Source organism: Canis lupus, chromosome 29 (genome assembly GCF_003254725.2).
Source record: "Canis lupus dingo isolate Sandy chromosome 29, ASM325472v2, whole genome shotgun sequence".
NCBI lineage: Eukaryota > Metazoa > Chordata > Mammalia > Carnivora > Canidae > Canis > Canis lupus.
Window position 1 is genome coordinate 22333096 of NC_064271.1, and position 22140 is coordinate 22355235.

At 34.6% G+C, this 22140-nt stretch overlaps 1 protein-coding gene across 16 annotated transcripts in view; it reads right to left on the reverse strand.

Moving 5' to 3' along the window:
- The window catches only part of STAU2 (staufen double-stranded RNA binding protein 2), a 296470-nt gene that overhangs the window by 157851 nt on the left and 116479 nt on the right, over positions 1–22140 (reverse strand). For all 16 annotated transcript variants that reach the window (XM_025478016.3, XM_025478015.3, XM_035708296.2 and 13 more), the window contains 3 exons: positions 19844–20056; positions 11291–11428; positions 2134–2265 (listed from right to left, as the gene is read on the reverse strand). In XM_025478016.3, the coding sequence (XP_025333801.1) occupies positions 2134–2265; positions 11291–11428; positions 19844–20056 (483 nt within the window). The remainder of the gene's footprint in view (positions 1–2133; positions 2266–11290; positions 11429–19843; positions 20057–22140) is intronic.

Here is a 22140-nt window from a genome sequence, read left to right on the forward strand (position 1 = left end):
GTGAAATTTCTCAATCTCTTTAATTCACATAAAACAATGGTCTCAGCTATTCTTTACTTTCCAGATTCATCTTCATATTCTCTAGGTTCTAGTACTATAATTTTGTTACGCAATTAAAGCTCCTTGCTGTTAACACTGAAGGGTTAGTTTTTCCGAATGTAGGGACTAAATTTCAGTCATCTTGTTATTATCTTCAGTTATTGGTGTTTGGCATTAGTGTTTAGTGGGTACAATGGTAAATTTTATGTGTTGACTTGTCTGGACCATGGTGACTAGATATTTGATCAAGCATTATTCTGGATGTTCTGTGAAGGTGTTTTTGGAAGATTTACATTTAAATCACTGAACATTGAGTAAAGCAGATCCTTCTCTGTAATGCCGGTGGGACTAATGAGTTGAAGACCTACCTAGAAGAAAAGTCTGACCTTCACTGAAGAAAGGGAAATCTATAGCAGAAAGCTTTTGAACTCAAATTTAACTCCTGATTCTCCAGCCTGCTGGTCTCTCCCTCAGATTTGGACTAGCCAAGCCTCAACGACTGCATAAGTCAATTGCTTAAAATAAGTTTCTGTGAGTGATGTATGAATGTGTATATATACATACACACATACATATATACACACACATACACATCTCATTGGGCTTTTTCTCTGGAGAACTCTAAACAATAATACAGTAGGTATACAAAATGTTTTTCATATTAATAAAACTAATGCTTTTTGTTCTGTTTTATTTTCACTTAAGATACAAATACGTGTCAGTGCACCTGGGTAGCTCAGTGGTTGAGCGTCTGCCTTTGACTCAGGTCGTGATCCCAGGGTTCTGCAATCAAGTCTCACATCAGGCTCCCTCTGGGGAGCCTGCTTCTACCTCTGCCTATGTCTCTGCCTCTCTGTGTCTCTCATGAATAAGTAAAAATAAAAAATCTAAAAAAGATACATACGTGTCTATGAGGAAATTTATTTTGACATATTTTTATAAATCACTCACCAGTTTTAAGTCAATATAAACGTGTTAAGTTAAAGCAACATATACACAATATAAGAACTGCAGAATCTTGAACACATGTTAGGTTTCATGTTACAAATACTTTTAAAAGAAGAAAAAGCATTGACTAGCCAGGTTATAAAAACAGAATTGAAATCTCTAGCGATACCACACAGACAAATAATTCTTAATCGCTCAAAATCACTGCCTGGATATTCACAGCTGTCTTTAAAAAAAAAAAACAAAAACAGATCTAAATGTTTTTTAATAGATGATTTGGTTTTTACTCTAAATTTCAGAAATGTGTTCCTGCAGGAACTGAAAACATCTCTAAAACAGAATCCTTATGTGAGAAAATGGCATGGAAAAAAAAGCATATTGTTTTTGATAGAAATAATTATTAAGCCTGTTTTATGAATTCTCATTTAATATATTGTTTAATAAAAATAATTTCTACATGTGCATAGATAAAATGATTATACAAAATAAAGTTAAGCTAGTTCCTGCCAAGTTATCTGCCAAGTGCTCAATTTGGGGTTCTCTGCTTCTTTTGCAACAGAGGTAGGTGTTAATGATGTCATTAACTGCTGCAGAAGAAATAGAGGACCATGAACATAAGTCTTGGCAGAAAATAAACACCCTCTGAGTTTACCTTTAAATTTAAAGTAAACAGAAAAATTAGTTTATAGAGCGCCTGTCCAATATAGTTCCTGCCCTAAAGGGATAATTCAGGATCTTTATTTCTAGTGTTTTCAGCTGTATTCCAGAAATAAAGGCTAACAAACCCTGTTCTTTAAAAAAGCACAAATTAAAACTGGTTATATGGCAAGAACCACGAGTGAGTCAATAAGCTAAAATTATTCAACTGGTATTATATAAAATACATACAGTGATAAAATATTTTTAGTATTTGTCAATTATAAGATTATAATTAATATTTCATCTTGGCCCTATAAATGTGCTATTTTATACCTGGAGAATCTATTTTAAAGATACAGAGTACTGCCTTGGCGGGGGAAAAACCTTGGCTTCTACTTTAACAGCAGTTAAGACATTACTTGGAATCAAAAACACTGGAACAGGATTTGTACATCACTCCAACATTCTGACAGGATCGGCATATGTACATGTAAATTCAGCTCTCACCTTGTCAAGTTGATCTTGAAGACTAGTGGATGCTTTATAACCAAGCTGTAACAGCATTGCTTCCGCAGCATTTTTTTTGGCTATCTTTTTGTTAGGTCCTGTTCCAGTAGCAACTTCATTGCCTACTTTGACCTGGTAAGATTAAAGTAAGAAACCGATGATAATTGCTTTGGTAAACAGGAACTCCTTAACACAATAAAGCAGTATATTATGCTTCCGAGAATTCAAAAATATAAAGCTCAGTCCATAATGAAAACAGCAACTAAGATACTATCCCATTTACATGACATTATATATACAAGTGAAAAATACATGGAGACAGTAGGACAATATGGTCCTCAAAATGACAATGGGAGACTATCTCAGGGTGATAGAATCTTCAAGGACTTTTACTTCCCTACATATTTCTGTATTATTTTATTTTTTAAAAACAATATTATTTATATAAGCAGAAAAATAAAATTCACATTATAATAGTTTCTGTTGGTTATGACATTTAGTATTATTTATTTAATAATACTAAAAGACTGAAATGCATGGGTGCCATTTAAAACAATGTTTACACTGCATCTCAAATTTACAAAGGTTTATGTTAAATAGTTCCTGAGGAAAATTAATATACAAGGGTTAATACAATATTGTGGTTAAGAACAAAGATTTCCAGGTCAGATCTCGGTATGAAATTATTCTAGGGGAGCCTGGGTGGCCTAGCTGATTAAGACTGGACTCTCAATTTCAGCTCAGGTCATGATCTCAGGGTCATGCAATCGAGCCCTGCAAGGGGCTCTGCACTGGGCACTGCACCTGCTTCAGATTCTCTGTGTCCCTCCCCGCCAATCCATCCCAGTCTCTTAAAAAGAAAAGAAGATAAAATTCTACCACTTCCTAACTGTATAAACTGATTCAAATTAGTATCTCTAAGCTTCAGATTTTCCATCAGTAAAAGAGGGGGGTAATACAACTACCTCATAGTATTGCTCTGAAAATTAAACAAGAAAATGTACATAAACTACAGTGTATAATAAATCATAATTGCTCAATAAACAGTAGCTTTTTATCATGAAAACTATTCCACAATTATCTTTGGCAAACAACTGCTGCATACATATACGTCTATACATGCATTTAAATGTACATCAGCCATCTCATATCCACACATACATTTTCTGAATTGGGTAGTGCTTTTAAAGATGGATCTACCAAGAACTAATGCAAATATAAAAAGTAAATCAGAAAGCAAAAGGGAAAAAATTTAAAAATAAATAACATTTCTTAAAGATTTTATTTATTTGAGAGAGAGCACAAGCAGGGGGAGGGGGAGGGAGAGAAGCAGACTTCCTGCTGAGCAGGGAGCCCAATGGGAGCTCAATCCCAGTACCGGGATCATAACCTGAGCTGAAAAGCAGATAATTTTTTTATAGTTTTTTTTTTAAGATTTATTTATTTATTCATGAGAGACACACAGAGAGAGGGCGGGGGGCAGATACACAGGCAGAGGGATAAGCAGGCTCTTCGCAGGAGCCTGATGCAGGACTCGATCCCGGATCCCGGGATCACAACCTGAGCCAAAGGCAGCGACCCAACTGCTGAGCCACCCAGGAGTGGCTGAAAGCAGATACTTAAGTGACCTTAACAGGAGCCACCCAGGCACCCCTAGGTAAGTTTTTTTTTTTTAATTTAAAAAAAAATTGCTTAAAGGTAAAAAGTATAGCATTACAAGGAGAAATTAAAAATATACGACTACAGTGGGATTTTTTATAAATTGGTCTCAAAAAATGACCAAAGCAGCAAACCAAGAAGATAATCACAACTTTATAAATTAAGTAATGCAGTCTGAATAATCTATAGGCAAAGACGAAATCCCAATGAAGTCAGAAAATATTTTAAGTAAAAAATGACAGAAATACAACATATTGAAATTTGAAGGATGCAGCTAAAGAAGGGTTGAGAAGGAAATATATAGCCATAAAAGCTTAGAGAATGGCAGGAATGTAATGAGCTAGCTAAATATCCAGCTCAAGAAGTTATTAGAGCAAAATGGATCCAAAGAAAATAGAAAAAAGACAAGGGCAGAAATTAAGGATACAGAAAACAAAATATAATAGAGAATCTTCAAAAAACGAAATGTTGGTTCCCTGCAAAGACTAATGAGATAAATCAAAGGTTAAGACTGGCAAGGAGAGTAAGAGAAGACAAATAAGAATGAAAATGGGAGATTACTAAAGCTTCTGTAGCATTAAAAAAATAAGGGATGGGGTGCCTGGCTTGGTTGGTAGTTAAGTGTCTGCTTTCAGCTCAGGTCATGATCTCAGAGTCCTGGGATTAAGCCCCACATTGGGCTTCCTGTTCAGCAGGGAGCCTGCTTCTCCCTCTCCTGTTCCCCCTGCTTGTGCTCTCTTTCTCTCAAATAAACAAAATCTTTTTTTTAAAAAAAAAAGAAGGGATATTGAGTATTTTAGCTAAAACTTTTTCAATGTTTAGATATAGTGGATGGAAAATTTCTCAACAATTTCCAAAACTGGCACAGATTAACACCAAACTGTACAGCTCTATAACTACTAAAAAAAATTTAAAACAATAATTAAAAATATTTCCACAAAGAAAACTCCAGAGAGCTTCTCCAGCAAGTTCACCTAATATTTAAGGAAGAATAATGCTAATGTCACAAAAATTTGTCTAAGAATAGAAAAAGAAAAATCAATCCCCAACTATTCAGTGAGCTATTGATTCCAAAATCCAACAAAAACAGTATAAGAAAATTTACAAACCTATTTCATTCATGAATATAACTGCTCAAATTTAAACTGTATAACAGTTCATTGAACAAAGCAATACATAAAAAGAAAAATCATGATGAAGTTAGGTTTATCCCAGAAATGGAAGACTGGTCTAACATTTGAATTTCAGACAAAATCAATCAACAGAATCTGCTGTTTTTGTCTCTGAGGAGACAAAACATATAGCCATCCTATTAAACAGAGCAAATGCATTTGATAAAACTCAACATCGTTTCACAATAAAAACTCATAGTAAACTAGGAAAAAAGGGAAATTCCTTAATAAGATAAAGTGCATTTTCCAAAAAACGCATAGCAAACCTCAGCAAATGTTAAATTTAATGTTGAAATTTTGAAATTAGAAAAAGATGAATATGCCCTCTACTTTTACTATTATTTAACATTTTAATACAAATCCTAGACAGAGCAATAAGGCAAGAAAAAAATGGTACAGAATTAGAAGTATATGGTGCCTAGGTGGCTCACTCACTTAAACATCTGCCTTCTACTCAGGTCATGATCCAGGGTGCTGGGATTGAGCCCTGTGTCAGGCGCCCTGCTCAGAAGAGAGTCTGCTTCTCCCTCTTCTTCTGCCCCTCCCCCTTGCTTGTGCACACATTCTCTCTCAAATAAATAAAATTTTTTTTAATTAACTTTAAAAAAGAATTAGAAGTATAAAAACAAACTGTCATTATCTGAAGATATGATATATAGAAAATCCAAGGATATCTACAGATAAATTGTAAGAATTCATGAGAGTGTTTTCTGTGTAAATAGTAGTATACAATGCCAACTGCATTTTTATATCCCATCGACAATCAAGTAGAAAATTACAAGATATCATTTAGATCAAATGAAAATAAAATACCTATGATATTTAAGAACTTTACAGAAAATAATAAGCACTGAGAAAAGTTAAGATAAACCTAATAAACAGAGATATGCCTGAAAATCAATATGTATCAATTCTCTTCAAATCGTCCCTATAAATTCAATGAATTCTCATCAAAATCCCACATGTTTTTACAATACTTGACAAGCTTGGGGACACTTGGGTGGCTCAGTGGTTGAGCACCTGCCTTTGGCCCAGGCATGATCCTGGAGTCCCAGGATCGAGTCCCTCATAGAGCTCCCTGCATGGAGCCTGCTTCTCTCTCTGCCTATGTCTCTGCCTTTCTCTCTGTCTCTCATGAATAAATAAATAAAATCTTAAAGAAAAAAAATACGTGACAAGCTGATTCCAAAGTTTATATGGAAATACAAAGTGCTAAGAGCTTCTAAGATCCTTTTGAGGAAGAATAAGGCGGAGGCATTATTCTTCTGGATGTCTAGACTTTAAAGTTAACATGAGGGAAAAAAGAAAAATTTGGCTGCAACAAAATTAATTACTTCCTGGGCACCTGGGTGGCACAGTCGGGTTAAGCGTCTGCCTTTGACTCTCATCATGATCCCAGGGTCCTGGGATTAAGCCTGGAGTAGGGCATCCTGCTGAGCAGGGAAGGGCCATGCATCAGGCTCCCTGCTTGAGAGGCGTCTGCTTCTCCCTCTCCCTCTGCTCCCCCATTCATGCTCTCTTTCTCTATCTCAAATAAATAAAATCTTTTAAAAAAAATTAGTTTTGTTCCTCAAAGGAACATCACTAACATTGGAAGAAAAAAAAGTCACAAGAAAATACATTTGAAATGCCTTGTAACTAAAAAAGACTCATAGTCCAGAATATACAGTGGATTCCTAAATGTTACTTTTTTAAACCAGTACAAAAATGAGCAAGAGAGCTGAACAGGCAATCTACGCGTGAAAGTTTGGATTATTTTACCGGATGTCTCTGAGCTTTGTTTAAAAAAAAATTTAGGGGATCCCTGGGTGGCTCAGCAGTTTGGCACCTGCCTTTGGCCCAGGGCGCGATCCTGGAGTCCCGGGATCGAGTCCTGCGTTGGGCTCCCAGCATGGAGCCTGCTTCTCCCACTGCCTGTGTCTCTGCCTCTCTCTCTCTATGTCTATCATAAGTGAATAAATAAAATCTTAAAAAAAAATTTTAGCTTCAATAGCTTCATACCACTTTAATAAAATTTCACAATTACAGTATACTGTGTACTAACAATGAATTAGTATATGGTACAACTAAATCCAGCTTTCAGATACAAAGCTTGATACTTCTAACCCACAGTTTTCTTTTTTGGTTTCTGGGTGAAAGCATAATCAGCTATAATCAGCTATTTCATTTATCTCAGAACATAACAACTTCCATCTGGTATCCACACTTGTGTACTATTTGACATTTATTCTTACACTAGTATTTAGGTTTTATTTGTGTTCATATTCTATTACTAATTTTAAGCTTCACTGAATGAAGTACTTCTAGCACAGTGGTTAGAAAAAAACTTAAATATAAACAATGCAAATTGTATGACAAAGAAATACACTCTTTTAACAAAATTTTAGTGAAGATGAACTAAATGACATAGTTTTTGTAGTATATGAAACATTGATAATATATTCATTATAGAATTTCTGAAACAACTATCACAAATGTTGTAGTTCAAATCTGTGTGATGTCTTTGAATCATGTCATTGCTTTTTCTTGTGAAACTATAAACCATCAGATTATGACAAATCAGACATAGCAGTAGTCTATGGGACCTCACTCAGAAGCACTGATCAAGTACTGTCCACAGTCAATCCCTGGAGCTGAGTGAATACATACTACCTCCCATATCTGGGCTGGCCTGCCCTGACCTGAAGACAGCAGACCCTAGGTATAATGTGTGCTTGAGTCCCTGGCTAGAGTCAGGCCTCTGCTACCTGTTATTTTTTCCAGTGTTTGATTTGTTCCCCAGCTTTACTAGCCCCTGTGTTGTTGCTGGAATGCTTGCTAGCTAACAGATTAGGCCAGCTACGTCAGAAGCTTCCTCTACTGCTCTGAAGGTCAAAACACTTGCCAAAATAAATGGAAGCAAGATCACTAAACAGCAAAATATATTTCATCTGTTTTCACATGCTATGTACACCTCACTCTCATTCAATTCTTTTGCTGCTTCATTTCTAAATCTCATTTATCTACCCAGGCCTGATACTCTTTGACTCCAATCTTCTGCTCTTAGGTAATGCTGTTCTTATCTCAGCATACATGTTGAATCTGTATCTGCAGCTTTCCATCTGACCTTTTCTGACACCTTCAAGACTGTTAGAACAGGTGCTTCCAGATTTATTTTTGCCATTCACCCACCCTTGCCTCACACAACTTTTTATGGTGGCATGTTCGATAGTTTGTGGGTACTTATCCTAGACTTATCTGTTAATATTTTTAAAAGATGACTGTGCTAAAGGACTTTGAGGAGATCCCTAGGTGGCTCAGCGGTTTGGCACCTGCCTTCAGCCCAGGGCATGATCCTGGAGTCCCAGGACTGAGTCCTGCATTGGGCTCCCTGCATGGAGCCTGCTTCAACCTCTGCCTGTGTCTCTGCCTCTCTCTTTCTCTCTGTGTCTCTCACGAATGAATAAATAAATAAAATATTATAGATGATAGATGATAGATAGATAGATAGATAGATAGATAGATAGATAGATAAATGCCTTTGATTCCCTGCTAACAAACACAGTGGTCACTCAGAAGGAAAAAAAAATCGTATCATTATAAAAGCAATTATATAAATGAACTTCATAAGGTATCTTCCTACAACTCAAAAATTTTTTAATTATTACAAATAATAATTTACATTAAAATGTTAATTCATCTGCAAAGTTTTATTATTTTGCTACACAATAACTTTAAGACTGTCAGATTTTTATCTTTAAACAACTCATTTAAATGAGTCAAGCCCTCGGGACACCTGGGTGGCTCAGCGCTTAAGCATCTGCCTTCAGCTCAGGGCATGATCCTGGAGTCCCGGGACCAAGTCCCACATCGAGCCTCCTGCATGGAGTCTGCTTCTTCCTCTCCCTATATCTCTGCCTCTCTGTGTGTGTGTGTCTCATGTATAAATAAATAAAATCTTTTAAAACAAACAAATAAATAAATAAATCTCTAAAAAACTAAAACAAAGTTCTAAAATAGCATATACTGAAAACTTAATTACCCTTCAATGAGTCACAAATAAAATTGATGAAATCTGATTTATATATTTTTTAGAAACCTGAAGATTTTAGTCACAAGTAGAAAAATTAACTCAATAGAATGTGCTATACACAATGTGTGTATGTGATATACAATTTAGTAGCCATTATTTTCTCTTCAAAAAATTAAAATATCCCTTTCTAAAAAAATTAAAAGCTTTAGAAATTGCTTTGGAAATCAATATTCAAATACTCTCATCAGAGATTTTTCTTTGTCTAGTAATCAATACAAGTAATTATATCCATTTTGTAACATACAAATTTATTTTTTGGGTGATAAATGAGCATATTGTCTCTAGATATTTTTATTTCCACATTCAATTATAACAAATGATAACATTACTTAAATAGTTTATACAAAAGCCTTTACTTTGATAAACTTGCTGCAATACTATAATGAATCCACTGGGGCTTCCAGAAGGGGGAAAAGCAATATGAATTCAGTGTGAAAACATTTAAAAGCACAGCCAAATGTTCCCATTTGACTACAATGTTTATGAATACCCATAAAATGGAAGCTGGCCTAAGATATTCTAAATTCCTTTTTCAAAAGGGGTACTCAATATACTCCACAGGAAAAAAAAAATTTTAAATAAAGGCAATGCCAGTTTTTATTCTTAATATAGGTTTTAGGTGATTTTTCCTCCCTCAAGTTTTGGAGTTCAAAAAATACTTCCTAGAACTCTTCAAAGCTAATCATGTAAAAAGAAAAACGATAAAGCATTTTACGAAGTGAAAATACTAGAATAAAATTTGTCCTGGGTCTTAATGACATCTAGATAGTAATGTCCTTAACTAGCCATAGTAGTATTCCTCACTTTTGGATATCAAGATATCCACAGGATATCAGTATCTGTGACTGTATCATAAGTTTACATCTCCAACAAAGCCAAACTTAATAGCTCTCAATCGGGCAGACAGGCAGCATATATACACCACGAGTTTCTTAAGGTACTACTATATACATATATTATATTGGGTACTATGAGATAAAGAAACGTGGAGATTATAAATTGAGAAAGAAGGTAAAGTTTAGAAATGTATGAAAAGGGGGTGCTTGGGTGGCCCAATCGGTTAAGTGACTGACTCTTGGTTTCAGCGTAGGTCATGATCTCAGGGTTGTGAGACTGAGCCCCTAGTCAGGTTCCACACTCAGCATGGAGACTGCTTGGGATTTTTTCCTCTTCCTCTCCCACTCTCTCTCCCCCTCTCCTGGCTCATGTACACACGAGTGCACTCTCTCTCTCAAATAAATAAATAAAAACTTAAAAAAAAAAGAAGATAAGTATGAAAAGCTAATCAATATGAGATACTATTTGTAACCGGCAAAATGCCTGCCACATGGTCAGGATTTAGTATCTGTGGATTTTAACTGGATTACATCAAAGGTGACCATCCACGGGTCTGACTGGAAAAAAAGTTTTCTTGACAAGCGAATTATAATAAAAAATTTTGGGACAATAAGGAGAATTCAAATATGGACTGGGTATTGGATAATTCTAATGAATATGAATCATGCCTAATATAAGACCATAAAAGAAAAACTTCCGTATTTTAGTGATATACACTAAGTAGGCAGGCTGAAATGATCTGTGGCTAAATATCAGCTAGTATTAGTTCTTATACCAGTATAATAGTATACTTAATAATCTACTACTTAGTATATCCACCTTTGGATATGTTTGAAACTTACACAGTAAGAATTAAAGGTTTCTTCAATACTGGGGCTTGAGTTCGCAAATGAAGATGAATAGGAAGAATTTTAAAAGGAGGGCATTTTAGGCATTGTGCCTCAATCTAACCTCTAAATCTAAATGCCTAAATCTCTCAGCAAGTGAGTCCCTCAATCCTCACCACAGTTAGCTTTCTTTTCCGAATTTTCCTGATAATCCAAAAGCTCATGCTCTTGGCCCTATTCCATCTACTACATCTCTCTTCTAAATTATGTTTCTAATTCCATCCATATCCTACTCCCCAGTAGTTAACGGCATCTGGCTACAAACTGTAACATCAGTTAGAGATAGGCATTCTAAACTATAAACTGTGGTAAACAACCTCTGTGAACCCACAGCCCCTTCAAAAACCCAGACTGTCTATTCTAACATGTCCTTGCCATTTGAACGTTTCAACCAAGTTGGCAGGTGGGCCTGGTTTTATTTCCTAGTTCTTGCCTTTCCCCCATATCTCTATTACAACCTGGGGGTTTCTATTTTTTTTTTTTTTTCAGTGTTTACAAACTTTTTTTTCTAATATAAATGTTATAAATACCTGCATCACAAATTCCCGACGTCGAGGCATTCCTCTTTCTGAAAGCAAAACATAATCTGGCTCCTTTTCCTTTTTGGCCTGTTGAATTTGAGCCAGGCGGCTAATGGGATTCATTCCTTGACCATACTCTGGTCCAGCCTAAAAAATAATTTAAGAAAAAATTTCAAAACATGCTGGTAAAACTTGTTATTAGATCCTTAAAGAAACAATGGTTCTCCCCTCATCCTCTGCACCCCAAAACTATAACTGGAGAAGATAATGTGACTGGATAGCCATTTATGAACATTTATAATGGTAAATCATAGAACAGAACTGAAACTAAGGCTTCTATGGGATTGAGGCTCAAAGGTATTACTGATAAGTTGGGTCACGTCTGCTGTTAAACTCTTCAGTATGTTAGAGTTGCTTCATAACTTCTATTCATCAAAACACACAAAAAGAGGGGCACCTAGGTGGCTCAGTTGGTTGAGAGTTCCAACTTCAGCTCAAGTCATAGTCACAGGTCCTGGAATCAAGCCCTGTATTGGGTGAGACTGCTTGTCCCTCTCCTTCTGCCCCTCCCGCTGCTCTGTATTTTTTTTCTCTCTCTCAAATAAATGAATAAAATCTTTACCAAAAAAAAAATGTAAAAAAGCCAAGCCATGAACTGGTAAGGAGATATCTGCAATATATATATATATATATATATATAACAAAGATATATCCAGTATCTAAAATATACATCTTAAAATTCTTAATAAGTATTAAGACGATGTAAAAGAAAAATGGGCAAAAAAGATGAATAGATTTTTAACAACAGAAAAAAAAATAGGAAAAGATAATCTCATTAAGACTCAGAAAATGCATGTTAAAACCACAGTGAGATACTATTTTATACCCATCCACTTAGCAAAACTTAAGAAGTCTGACAATCCCAACTGGTGAGGATAGAGAGTAACTGTTGCCCATATGCACTAGCTCATATGTACAAGAATAACCATAGTTGCATTATTTGAAATAGAAAAAAAAACTGGAAATAACCTAAACATTTATCAAAGAACAAATAAGTTATGACATATTTATCTAGTGGAGCAGCATATAAAAATGAAAATAAATTAAGGATAGCTACATACCTCAAAATGAATGAATTTCAAAAAAAATACTTCAAGAAAAGCAAGCACAGAAGAATAAATATCAAATGATATAATTTATGTAAAGCCCACTAAAACCACCAAACACTGTTGAAATTAAACAAGATCTAAATAAGTGGACAAACATATGTTCATGGATCAAGACTCAATATTTTTAAAACGTCAATTCTCTTCAAATTGATACATCAATCCACTGCAATCCCAATCAAAATCCCACCAGGCTTTATTTTGTAATAATTGATAAGCTAATGCTAAGATTCATATAGAAACTCAAAGGATCGATAACTGAACTTTGAAAAAAAAACAAAAACAAAATTGGAGACTCAGACTACCTGATTTCAAGATTTATTATAAAGCTATGGTGTAATCAAGACAGTATATGGAGCACTGGAATAAAGATAAAGAGATTAGTTAACACAGCAGCATCCGGAAACAGACCCATACGTATATGGTCAACTGATTTTTGACAAAGGTATAAAAGCAATTCACTGGAGAAAGGGTAGTCTTTTCAAGGGTAGTTACTGAAACTGAATATTTATATGCAAACAAAACAAAACAAAAAAAACAAACCCACAAACTTCAATCTATACCTCATACCATTACAAAAATAAGCTCAAATGGTTCACAGATTTAAATATAATATGTAACTATAAAACTTGCAGAAGAAAATATAGATGAAATTTCTGTGACTTGGTTAGGTGACAATTTCTTAGGTACAACACTAAAATTATATTCCATAAAAACAATAAATTGGACTTCTTCAAAATTAATAATTTCTATTCTTTGAAAAGGATGAGTCATAGGCTTGGAGAAAGTATTTGCAAACCCCATATCTGATAAAGAACTTGTACGGGGAGGGGAGTGAAACAGGTGAAGAGGATTAAGAGGTACAAACTTCTAGATATAAAATAAATGTCATAGGGACATCATGCACAGCATAGGGAATGAAGTCAATGATATAATAACAACTTTGGTGACGGATGGTAACTAGACTCAATGGGGATCATTTCATAATGTACAAAAATATTGAAACACTATGATGTACACCTGAAACTAACAGGATATTGTATGTCATTTATGCTTCAATTTAAAAAAATTCTCACTTAAAAATATAACTTGTATCCCAAGTATATGAAGACCTCTCAAAATTCAATAATATATTTATTATTTACATTTTATTATTATTATTTATATTATTTAATTTTTCAAATGGGCAAAAGAGCTAAACAACACTTCATCAAGCTTCATGTGTTATCAAACACATAAAAAATGCTCAATATCATCAGTCATGGGAGAAATGTGAATCAAAACCACAAAAAGATATCAATACACACATTTGTGCAACTGAAATTTAAGACTCTGCTACATATTAGAAAGGAGGTGCAGCAATTAGAATTCTCACAGGGCTGATAAGAATGTAAAACAGTACATTCATTTTAAAAAACAATTGGCAGTCCCTTAAAATGTTGAATATACACCTACTAAATGACCAAGTCATTCACTCCCAAGCATTTATCCCCCCCAAAAGGGAAGCTTATGTCCATAAAACTCATACACAAATGTTCATAGCAGCTTTACTTACAGCCCAAAATGAGAAACATCCAAAATATTATTATTTTTAAATAACCAAAGGGAAAATGGATAAACAAAGGGTGGTATAACTATACAACAAAATACTACTTGGCATTAAAATAGAACCAATAACTGATACACGCAACAACATGAATGAGTTTCAAAATGATTCATACTAAGTGAAAGAAGCCAGCCAAAAAAAAAGGGTTGTTTCTTGGGAGTGGAGGATGGAGGGGATTACAAAGGAGCAAGAGGGAACTTTTGGGAGCCATAGGTAGGTTCATTACCTTGATGATGGTCATGGTTTCACAGGTGTACACACGTATCAAAACATCGAATAGTAGGCTTTAAATATGTACACTTCATTATATGTCCATTGTACTTCAATAAAGCTGTTTATTAGCTTTTTTTCTTTCAGATTTTATTTACTTATTTATGAGAGACACACACACAGAGAGAGAGAGAGAGAGAGGCAGAGACACAGGCAGAGGAAGAAGCAGGCTCCATGCAGGGAGCCCAACGTGGGACTCGATCCGAGGTCTCCAGGATCACACCCTGGGCTGAAGGCGGCACTAAACCACTGAGCCACCCGGGGCTGCCCAATAAAGCTGTTTAAAAGCTAACTAACCAAATACTAACTTTTCAGAAAAACATACAGTAAAACTATAAGGTAAGGAAATATTAACTATAAAACGAATGATTGTGGTTATGTGAGGTGGCATCTGAATGTGACAGAAGAGGGGCACATACACAACTTCAATCTCAGTCAGAAATGTTCTACATTCAAGTTGGGCAGTAGATCTTATTTTTACTTAATATGCTTTTTAACCTACAAATATATAAACCATTTAGAAGGCACTCTATTTTTAACATTATATGGGTAATGTTTATGAGGAAAGCTTTTTAAATCTTTTTTTTTTAGGGACACCTGAGTGGTTCAGTCTGCCTTTCCTGGGATCGAGTCCCACATCAGGCTCTCTGCAAAGAGCCCACTTCTCCCTCTGCCTATGTGCCTATGTTTCTGCCTCTCTCTGTGGCTCTCATGAATAAATAAATAAAATCTTTAAAAACAAAACAAAACAAAACACAACAGAGGATTATAAGGGAAGAGAGGAAAAAATAAGATGAAATCAGAGAGGGAAGCAAACCATAAGAGACTCTTAATCATAAGAAATACCTGAGAGTCACTGGAGGGAAGAAGGGGGTTGGGGGAAGGGGTAAGTAGGTGATGGGCATTAAGGAGGACATGTGATGTAATGAGCACTAGGTATATAAGTGCTATATAAGACTGATGAATCACTGACTTTTACCTCTGAAACCAATAATACATTATATGTTAATTAGTTGAATTTAAATAAAAAAATTTTTTAAATAACTCCCATGTTTTTATTTCAGCAGCAGGATGGTGATGCCAGGCACTGTGATAAGGAATGCTGGAGGAGAAGGAAATTATGATGAGTTTGATGTGCCTGTGAAATTTTGAAGTGAAGATGTCCAAAAGGCAGTGCAGAACACAGAAGAGTACTTGAGAATCATCTATATAAAGACTGAATTAAGCCCTAAAAGTATGAAAAGAGTAAGAGAAGAAAAAGACTGAGAACTTCAGTACTGTAAGAGTTAAGTGGAAGACCAGGAGAGAAAAGGAAAATTTTAGCTTTTGATAAAATAATTATTCCCATCTCTACTTACATACCCCCCACCAAAAAAGAAAACTAAATGAATTATAAAGAAAGTAAAGTACTTATGAAAAAAGACGAATGTAGATAATTAGTTACAAGTCTGAGATATCAATGAAAAGGTGAAGGGAAGCTTTTGAGTCCAGCACTAGAGTATGCCTACTTCATGAAGATATTCAAGTAAAAATGTAATTTCAATGATACACTGTCTTTATTCTTGTTTAATTTGCCTCTTTTATAAAAGTGTCCTTAAGTTCCATAGGGAAGCCTGGGTTGCTCATTTGGTTAAGCATCGGACTCCTGATTTTGGCTCAGGTCATGATCTCAGCGTCATAAGATCAAACTCCACATCTACCTCCACAATGGGCATGGAGCCTAATTAAGATCGCCTCTCTTCCTATCCCTCTGCCCCTCCCCTCACTTAAAAAAATGTTCAGTTCCAAAACACTGTTGTTGATACAGATTCCAATGACAAAAAAAAAAAACAGATGCATAAATCCAATTAGATAATAACAGAGACTGAGAACATTAAGAATGGCTGATTTCTTCCCTTGATTAAAATTTACTACTAGCATCCTTGATAATTAAGTTATTCCATGGATATCAAGTCTTTTCACAAACTAGTATAGACAGTCTTATAACAGTTGTGTCCAGAAAATTTTATCTTCAACATCAGAAAACACTTCTCTGAAGTCTCATCTTACAGAAGAGAAGTACATTAAAAAACAAAATATAAGCCCAGAGACCTCACAAGGGCAGTCTTACATTTTAACAAGAAAATTCCGTAGAGTTAATCTTAAAATCCAAAAGGAGTTCACAATCAATCAGTCTCCAATGGGCACTGGAATCAGACATTACTGGACCTAGAACCTGACTGTTACATGATCTTGAGTAAGTCTCTTAAACATCAAGAATCTCATATGTAAAATGGGATAACAGCAACATCACAGCATTATTAAGAAAATTAAATAAAATGATGTTATTTTATTATTTTAAATAAAATCTAGGTAAATCAACAGTTTATTCTGTTTCTATTGCAGAAGAAGGAACTATAGACTCTAGTTGTATAAGACATATAAGGAAGAATAAAAATGCTGAAAACCAAGATATTATTCCAACCTACCCATTTATTGCCCCATCATACTTAAAATTATCTAGATTCCCAACTCATTATATGCATGCTGCTTTCTCAAAATAACCTTACATTTCAGAAGATGTCTATGGGCTTTATTTTAACACAAGACAGACATGGTAGAAATAATTCCAAGTGTGATGTATGTGAGGAAAAATGCAGGGGGCTAACCTAATCTGGAAGTAGGGGAGAACAAAGAAGGCTTCCGTAAAGAAGTCAAGTTTAAGCTGAGATCTGAATGGTGGATAGGAAGAAAGTTCTGGAGCACCTTCCTTATATAACTAAAAGTAGCAGCAAATAATTTTGAGAATTTGAAATGTTTCTCCCCACTCTGGGGAATAACATTTATACAATAATCCTGTTTTAATAACTACAGTTAAAACCAACAAGGGTTATGTTTATATCCTACCATAAAAATGTATAGATCTTTTCTTGCCGAATGGCTCATTATATTGTAACTTATTAAGATTACATTTAGTTTGGGGTGCCTGGGTGGCTCAGTCTGTTAGGCCTTCTGCTCAGGTCATAATCCTGGGGTCCTGCAATGGAGCCCCACATCAGGCTCCTTGCTCAGCGGGGAGCCTGCTTCTCCCTCTCTCCTCCTTGCTTGTGCTCCCTCTTGCTATCTTTGTCTCTCTCTCAAATAAGTAAATAAAACCTTTAAAAAAAATTGTTTTAAGATTAGTTTCAGCTTAATAAATTAGATAGAAATTGTTGTGACCAGTTTTGTGCTGCCATTCTGATGCAGAGTACTGTTTTTTTTATAAGGGAAAAGCTACAGATTTTATATATATAAAGATTTAAAACAAAACAAAACAAAAAACAGACTCACTAATATAGAACACAAACTGGTGGTTGGCAGAGGGGAGGAGAATGGGGGAAATAGGTGAATGGGATTAAGAAGTAGAAACCTCCAAAAAAAAAAGTTACAGGGATGAAAAGTATAGCATAGAGAACATAGTCAATAATACTGTAATAACAAACAGTGATAAGAAGTACTCTGCTGAGTCAATATATTGTACATCTGACACTAATATCTCAAATATATCTACTATACCATAGAAATAAAATTTCTTAAAAATATATTTAAGAAAACAGACCATGGATATATTCACATACACATAAAATGTGAATAGACGGTTTCAAAATAACAATAGTTCATCTTTATTGAGCACTTAAAATTTGCACTGTTAACATTTAATAATAATTACTAACACATTCTGTGTATATTTCAGTTAACACATCACACTCCTATGAAGCAAGTTCAATTATTATTCTTACCTTTATAAATAAAGAAATGTAAGATTAGAAAAGTTAGGTAACTTGCTCAGGTCACAGGTTTTCACAGTCAAAACTGAATCCAAATGTTACATTTTAAGGCAATATCCCACTCCCTGACCATGTGGTTAGAGCATATGAATGAAAGTGAGCCCTCAGAACCAATAGGATTCATGATAAGCGGATCTATTTGGCATTTATTTTTAGTCTACCTTACATATATAGTAGAATGCTCTTTAAAGGAACACATAACCTACAGCTTCTCAGTGAGATAATGATAGTATTCATTAAGAGATAATGATAGTATTCATTAAGAACATGTGCTTATATAGTCATTTATTATGTAAATGTGTATGTGTGTGTTTTTAAATAAAACACAGGTGCAAAAGGCAGAAAATCTATAAAAATACTGGGGTTGTACCACTGTACAATCTAAACAAAAGAAGTTCATTGGAGATAAAATGTACAGTTGACCTTGACTCTTGAACAAGGTTGGAGGAAGTGCCAATGCCCCACTCAGTCAAAAAATCCATGTATAACTTCTTTTTGGTTTTATGTTTTGATTCCCCCAAAACTTAACTACAAATAGCCTACAGTTGATCAGAAGCCTTACTAGTAACATAAAACAGTGAATTAACACATATTTGTATGTTTTATTATATACTATATTCTTACACTAAAAAGGAAAAATGTTACTAAGAAAATCACAAGAAGAAAATCATAAGGAAAAGAAAATATACTTATAACACTGTATTTACCAAAAAAATCTGCATATAAATGGACTCATGCAGTTCAAACCCATGTTGTTCAAAGGTTAACCATACTTCATTTTTGTAATCCTTGATTTGTAGAGCCTAACCAGAAGTCTGCTAACTAAATGACACTGACTTGACAACTGATATGCTGGCAGTTTAAGGCTTACTCTATGAACAGAACTCCAGCTCATGCATGTCATACATATTGAGCACTCATAGGCAGTATCCTGTACTCCGTGCCAAATCATCTCATTTCTTTTTTTTTTGGTTGTTGTTGTTTTTAGTATAAACAACCAAAACAAAATCTCCTCCAGTCAAAGAAAGAGTCAAAAAGTCTGTGCTCTATTTTCTTCTTTGGCAAAGGTATGCCATGCCGGAGAGAATAGAAACAAAATAATACCATTTACCTCATAGGGCTGCTATGAGGATTAAATGTGATAAAGTACATGAAGTGTAAAGACACACAGTGCTTTATATTTACTAGCTGCTGCTACTGTCACCAGCATTAGTGTTATTCATATGATTATTACTCTGTAACCTATTATCATTTCATGATATCCCAAGAAATTACTGTATTGCAACCTAGTGTACAGAAAGAACACTGGACTGGAAATCCTAGTAGTTCAAGTTGCTCCACAGCCCAGGTGAATAAAAGTGAGCAAATTCTTTGAACGTGTTTCATAAAACCTTACTTGTAAAAGGAGGGGTAATGTCATCTACCTTATACAGTCCTGATGAGAATTACACTAAAGGTGATTATGAATAAGATAATGTCCTTTTAAACCATTAAAAACTACAAATATGGAAGATACTATTTGATGAACAAATGCAGGTGTATAAATGTCTAAAAGCAAAACAGAACTGTTACTGATTTATAGTCCAGGGCCAACACTGACTCTAGGACTGTATATAATCCACAGGTTTAGGGGCCTGTCTCATGGAAAAATGTTTACCTATAGTTACCATATTTATAAAGCAAAACTGACCAATATTCACAAACATACACTTACCTTTACTATTGTTTTAGGGCGTTTTTTAAAAAATAATTTTGGCTTTTCAACCACAGGAAGAGGCGGAAGTTTCTTAAGCTCCTGTAGGACGGTGGTTGCAGCGCGCTTCTTGGAGAGTTTTTTGCTATTTCCCTCTCCTTCTGCAGAGAACTCTCCCACTGACACCCGAGTAACAAAGCTTTTCATATGTGGAGGTCCACTTTCTTTAATAACCTATTAAATATAAATGAAATATTTAACATAGGCACTTAAGAAATGTTCTCATCGCATGAGTCTTTTTTAAGTGTATCATAATTGAAATTATAAAGAATTATGCCAAAATTATAGATTTCTTTAATAAAATTATGAAGATATTATATAGTGACTATTCATTTATGATACTAATGATGTTAATGAACTGAAGCTGAAAGAAAAAAACAAATAAATACATTCAATTCACAGTCAAAATTTGTGTTTTACTAGCTTAAAATAGGCAATTCTAATTATAGTGACCCAGTTCTTATGGAACAGAAAATTAAGAATATAAAACACACCACACATTGGATTAGGTACATAGACCATTCAGAACAATAATTTGTATGTAACTGTGTACATCTCTAGTTTCTTCTCTATAAGAGTAAGTTACTGAAGTACAAGACTACTTCTTCCTGAAGTTCTCTAGCCCATAAAGCATCCTGCATGTGGAAGCCTCTCAAAAATAACTTATGGGTAAAAATAACCTATTTTTGATGGAGGCCCCAAAGGCTGTTTTATAGAAAAGAATGTTTCTGCCTGCGACATGATCTTAAAAAATACCATAAAAATACCTATCTTTCTACAGTAATGGATTATGAATCTGTCATCTATGAATGTTCCTAAATCCTGTTTTAATGTGTTCTTTAAACTATGCCAGCCTTTGGAGGAAAGAGGTCTTTCAAAACCTGAATGCTCAAAACTATAGTCTCCTTCAAAATTTTGACCTATAAAACATACCCTATTTAGTTAAATAGCTTACCATTTAACTTTATATTAAAACCTGGGTGGCTCAGCGGTTAAATACCTGCCTTCGGCTTAGGTCATGATCCTGGGATCCAAGATCGAGTCCCACATCTAGCTCCTTGCAGGGAGCCTGCTTCTCCCTCTGCCTATGTCTCTGCCTCTCTATCTGTCTGTATCTCTCATGATTAAATGAATAAAATCTTAAAAAACAAATTGTCTGAGATACCAATTAGGAAAGGAAAGGAAAACAACACAGCGTCTCAATAATCCAACATGGTGGGAGATAAGAAATTTATGATAAGCATACTTTCCATGTAATTTGCTAGTTGAAACACCAAACTGTTTATTTTAATTACTTTGATGGACATCTTCCTCAATTAAAAAAAATATATATACTGACTTAACAGAGAATACTAAACATCTGAATTTTTATTGCTCACATTAGATCATTATTATGAAAACCAAATATTCTGTATGATATATTGATGATTCCAAGGATATCTAAGACTTATAAAATTATTCCTATTCATTGTAGCCTTTAAAGGGCTCACGTTCCAATAATTTTTGAGTACATGCAATTACTTTTGATAGGTTTCCTAACTCTCCCCTATCATTTCTTGCTGAGACCAACAGGCCCTCAAGTATATTACATCTTTGTCTTCCTCACTTTGCTGCTTTTAATTTGCCATAGGGTGAGAAATCAGATAACCCAACTGAGGAGATACGTTCTCAGTCAAGGTCAGCTGATCTTGCCAGTGAATAAAACATGGGAGCTTTCTAGTGGGTGAACATCCATTATTTGAAAGATACTCCATAACTGTCTCTGCTTATTTCCTGGGCTTTGCCTACTTTCTAGATATTTGAGTTACAAAATTAGTGACCTCTTAATAAAGGAGGTATTACAATAATTTAAAACTTTTCCCTTTTAAATTTCACATTTTATAAACACTTTGTGACATGTTTATCTTGTTGTAAGTAGAGAGCTGCTTAATTACTTCTTAGTGATTTATTTGTAAAAGTTAAATTTAAACCTATTTTGATTTCACAAACTTAGAAGAATTTAGTAGTAACATATGTCTAAATATTAACTTGAATACTTCCAATTTGATGCTATTAAAAACACCAAACCTTACTACAAATTATCTCATATTCAGAAAATAAATGTTACGATGAAAATTAAAATTGTCATACATACATACATACAGTACATACAAATACAGAAAATCCAATGAGATCAGCAGAAATCCATGATATTATAGTAAGTCCTATTTTCCCCTAGGCCTATATGATTTCATGCTAGAGAGTTTGAACATAAGGAA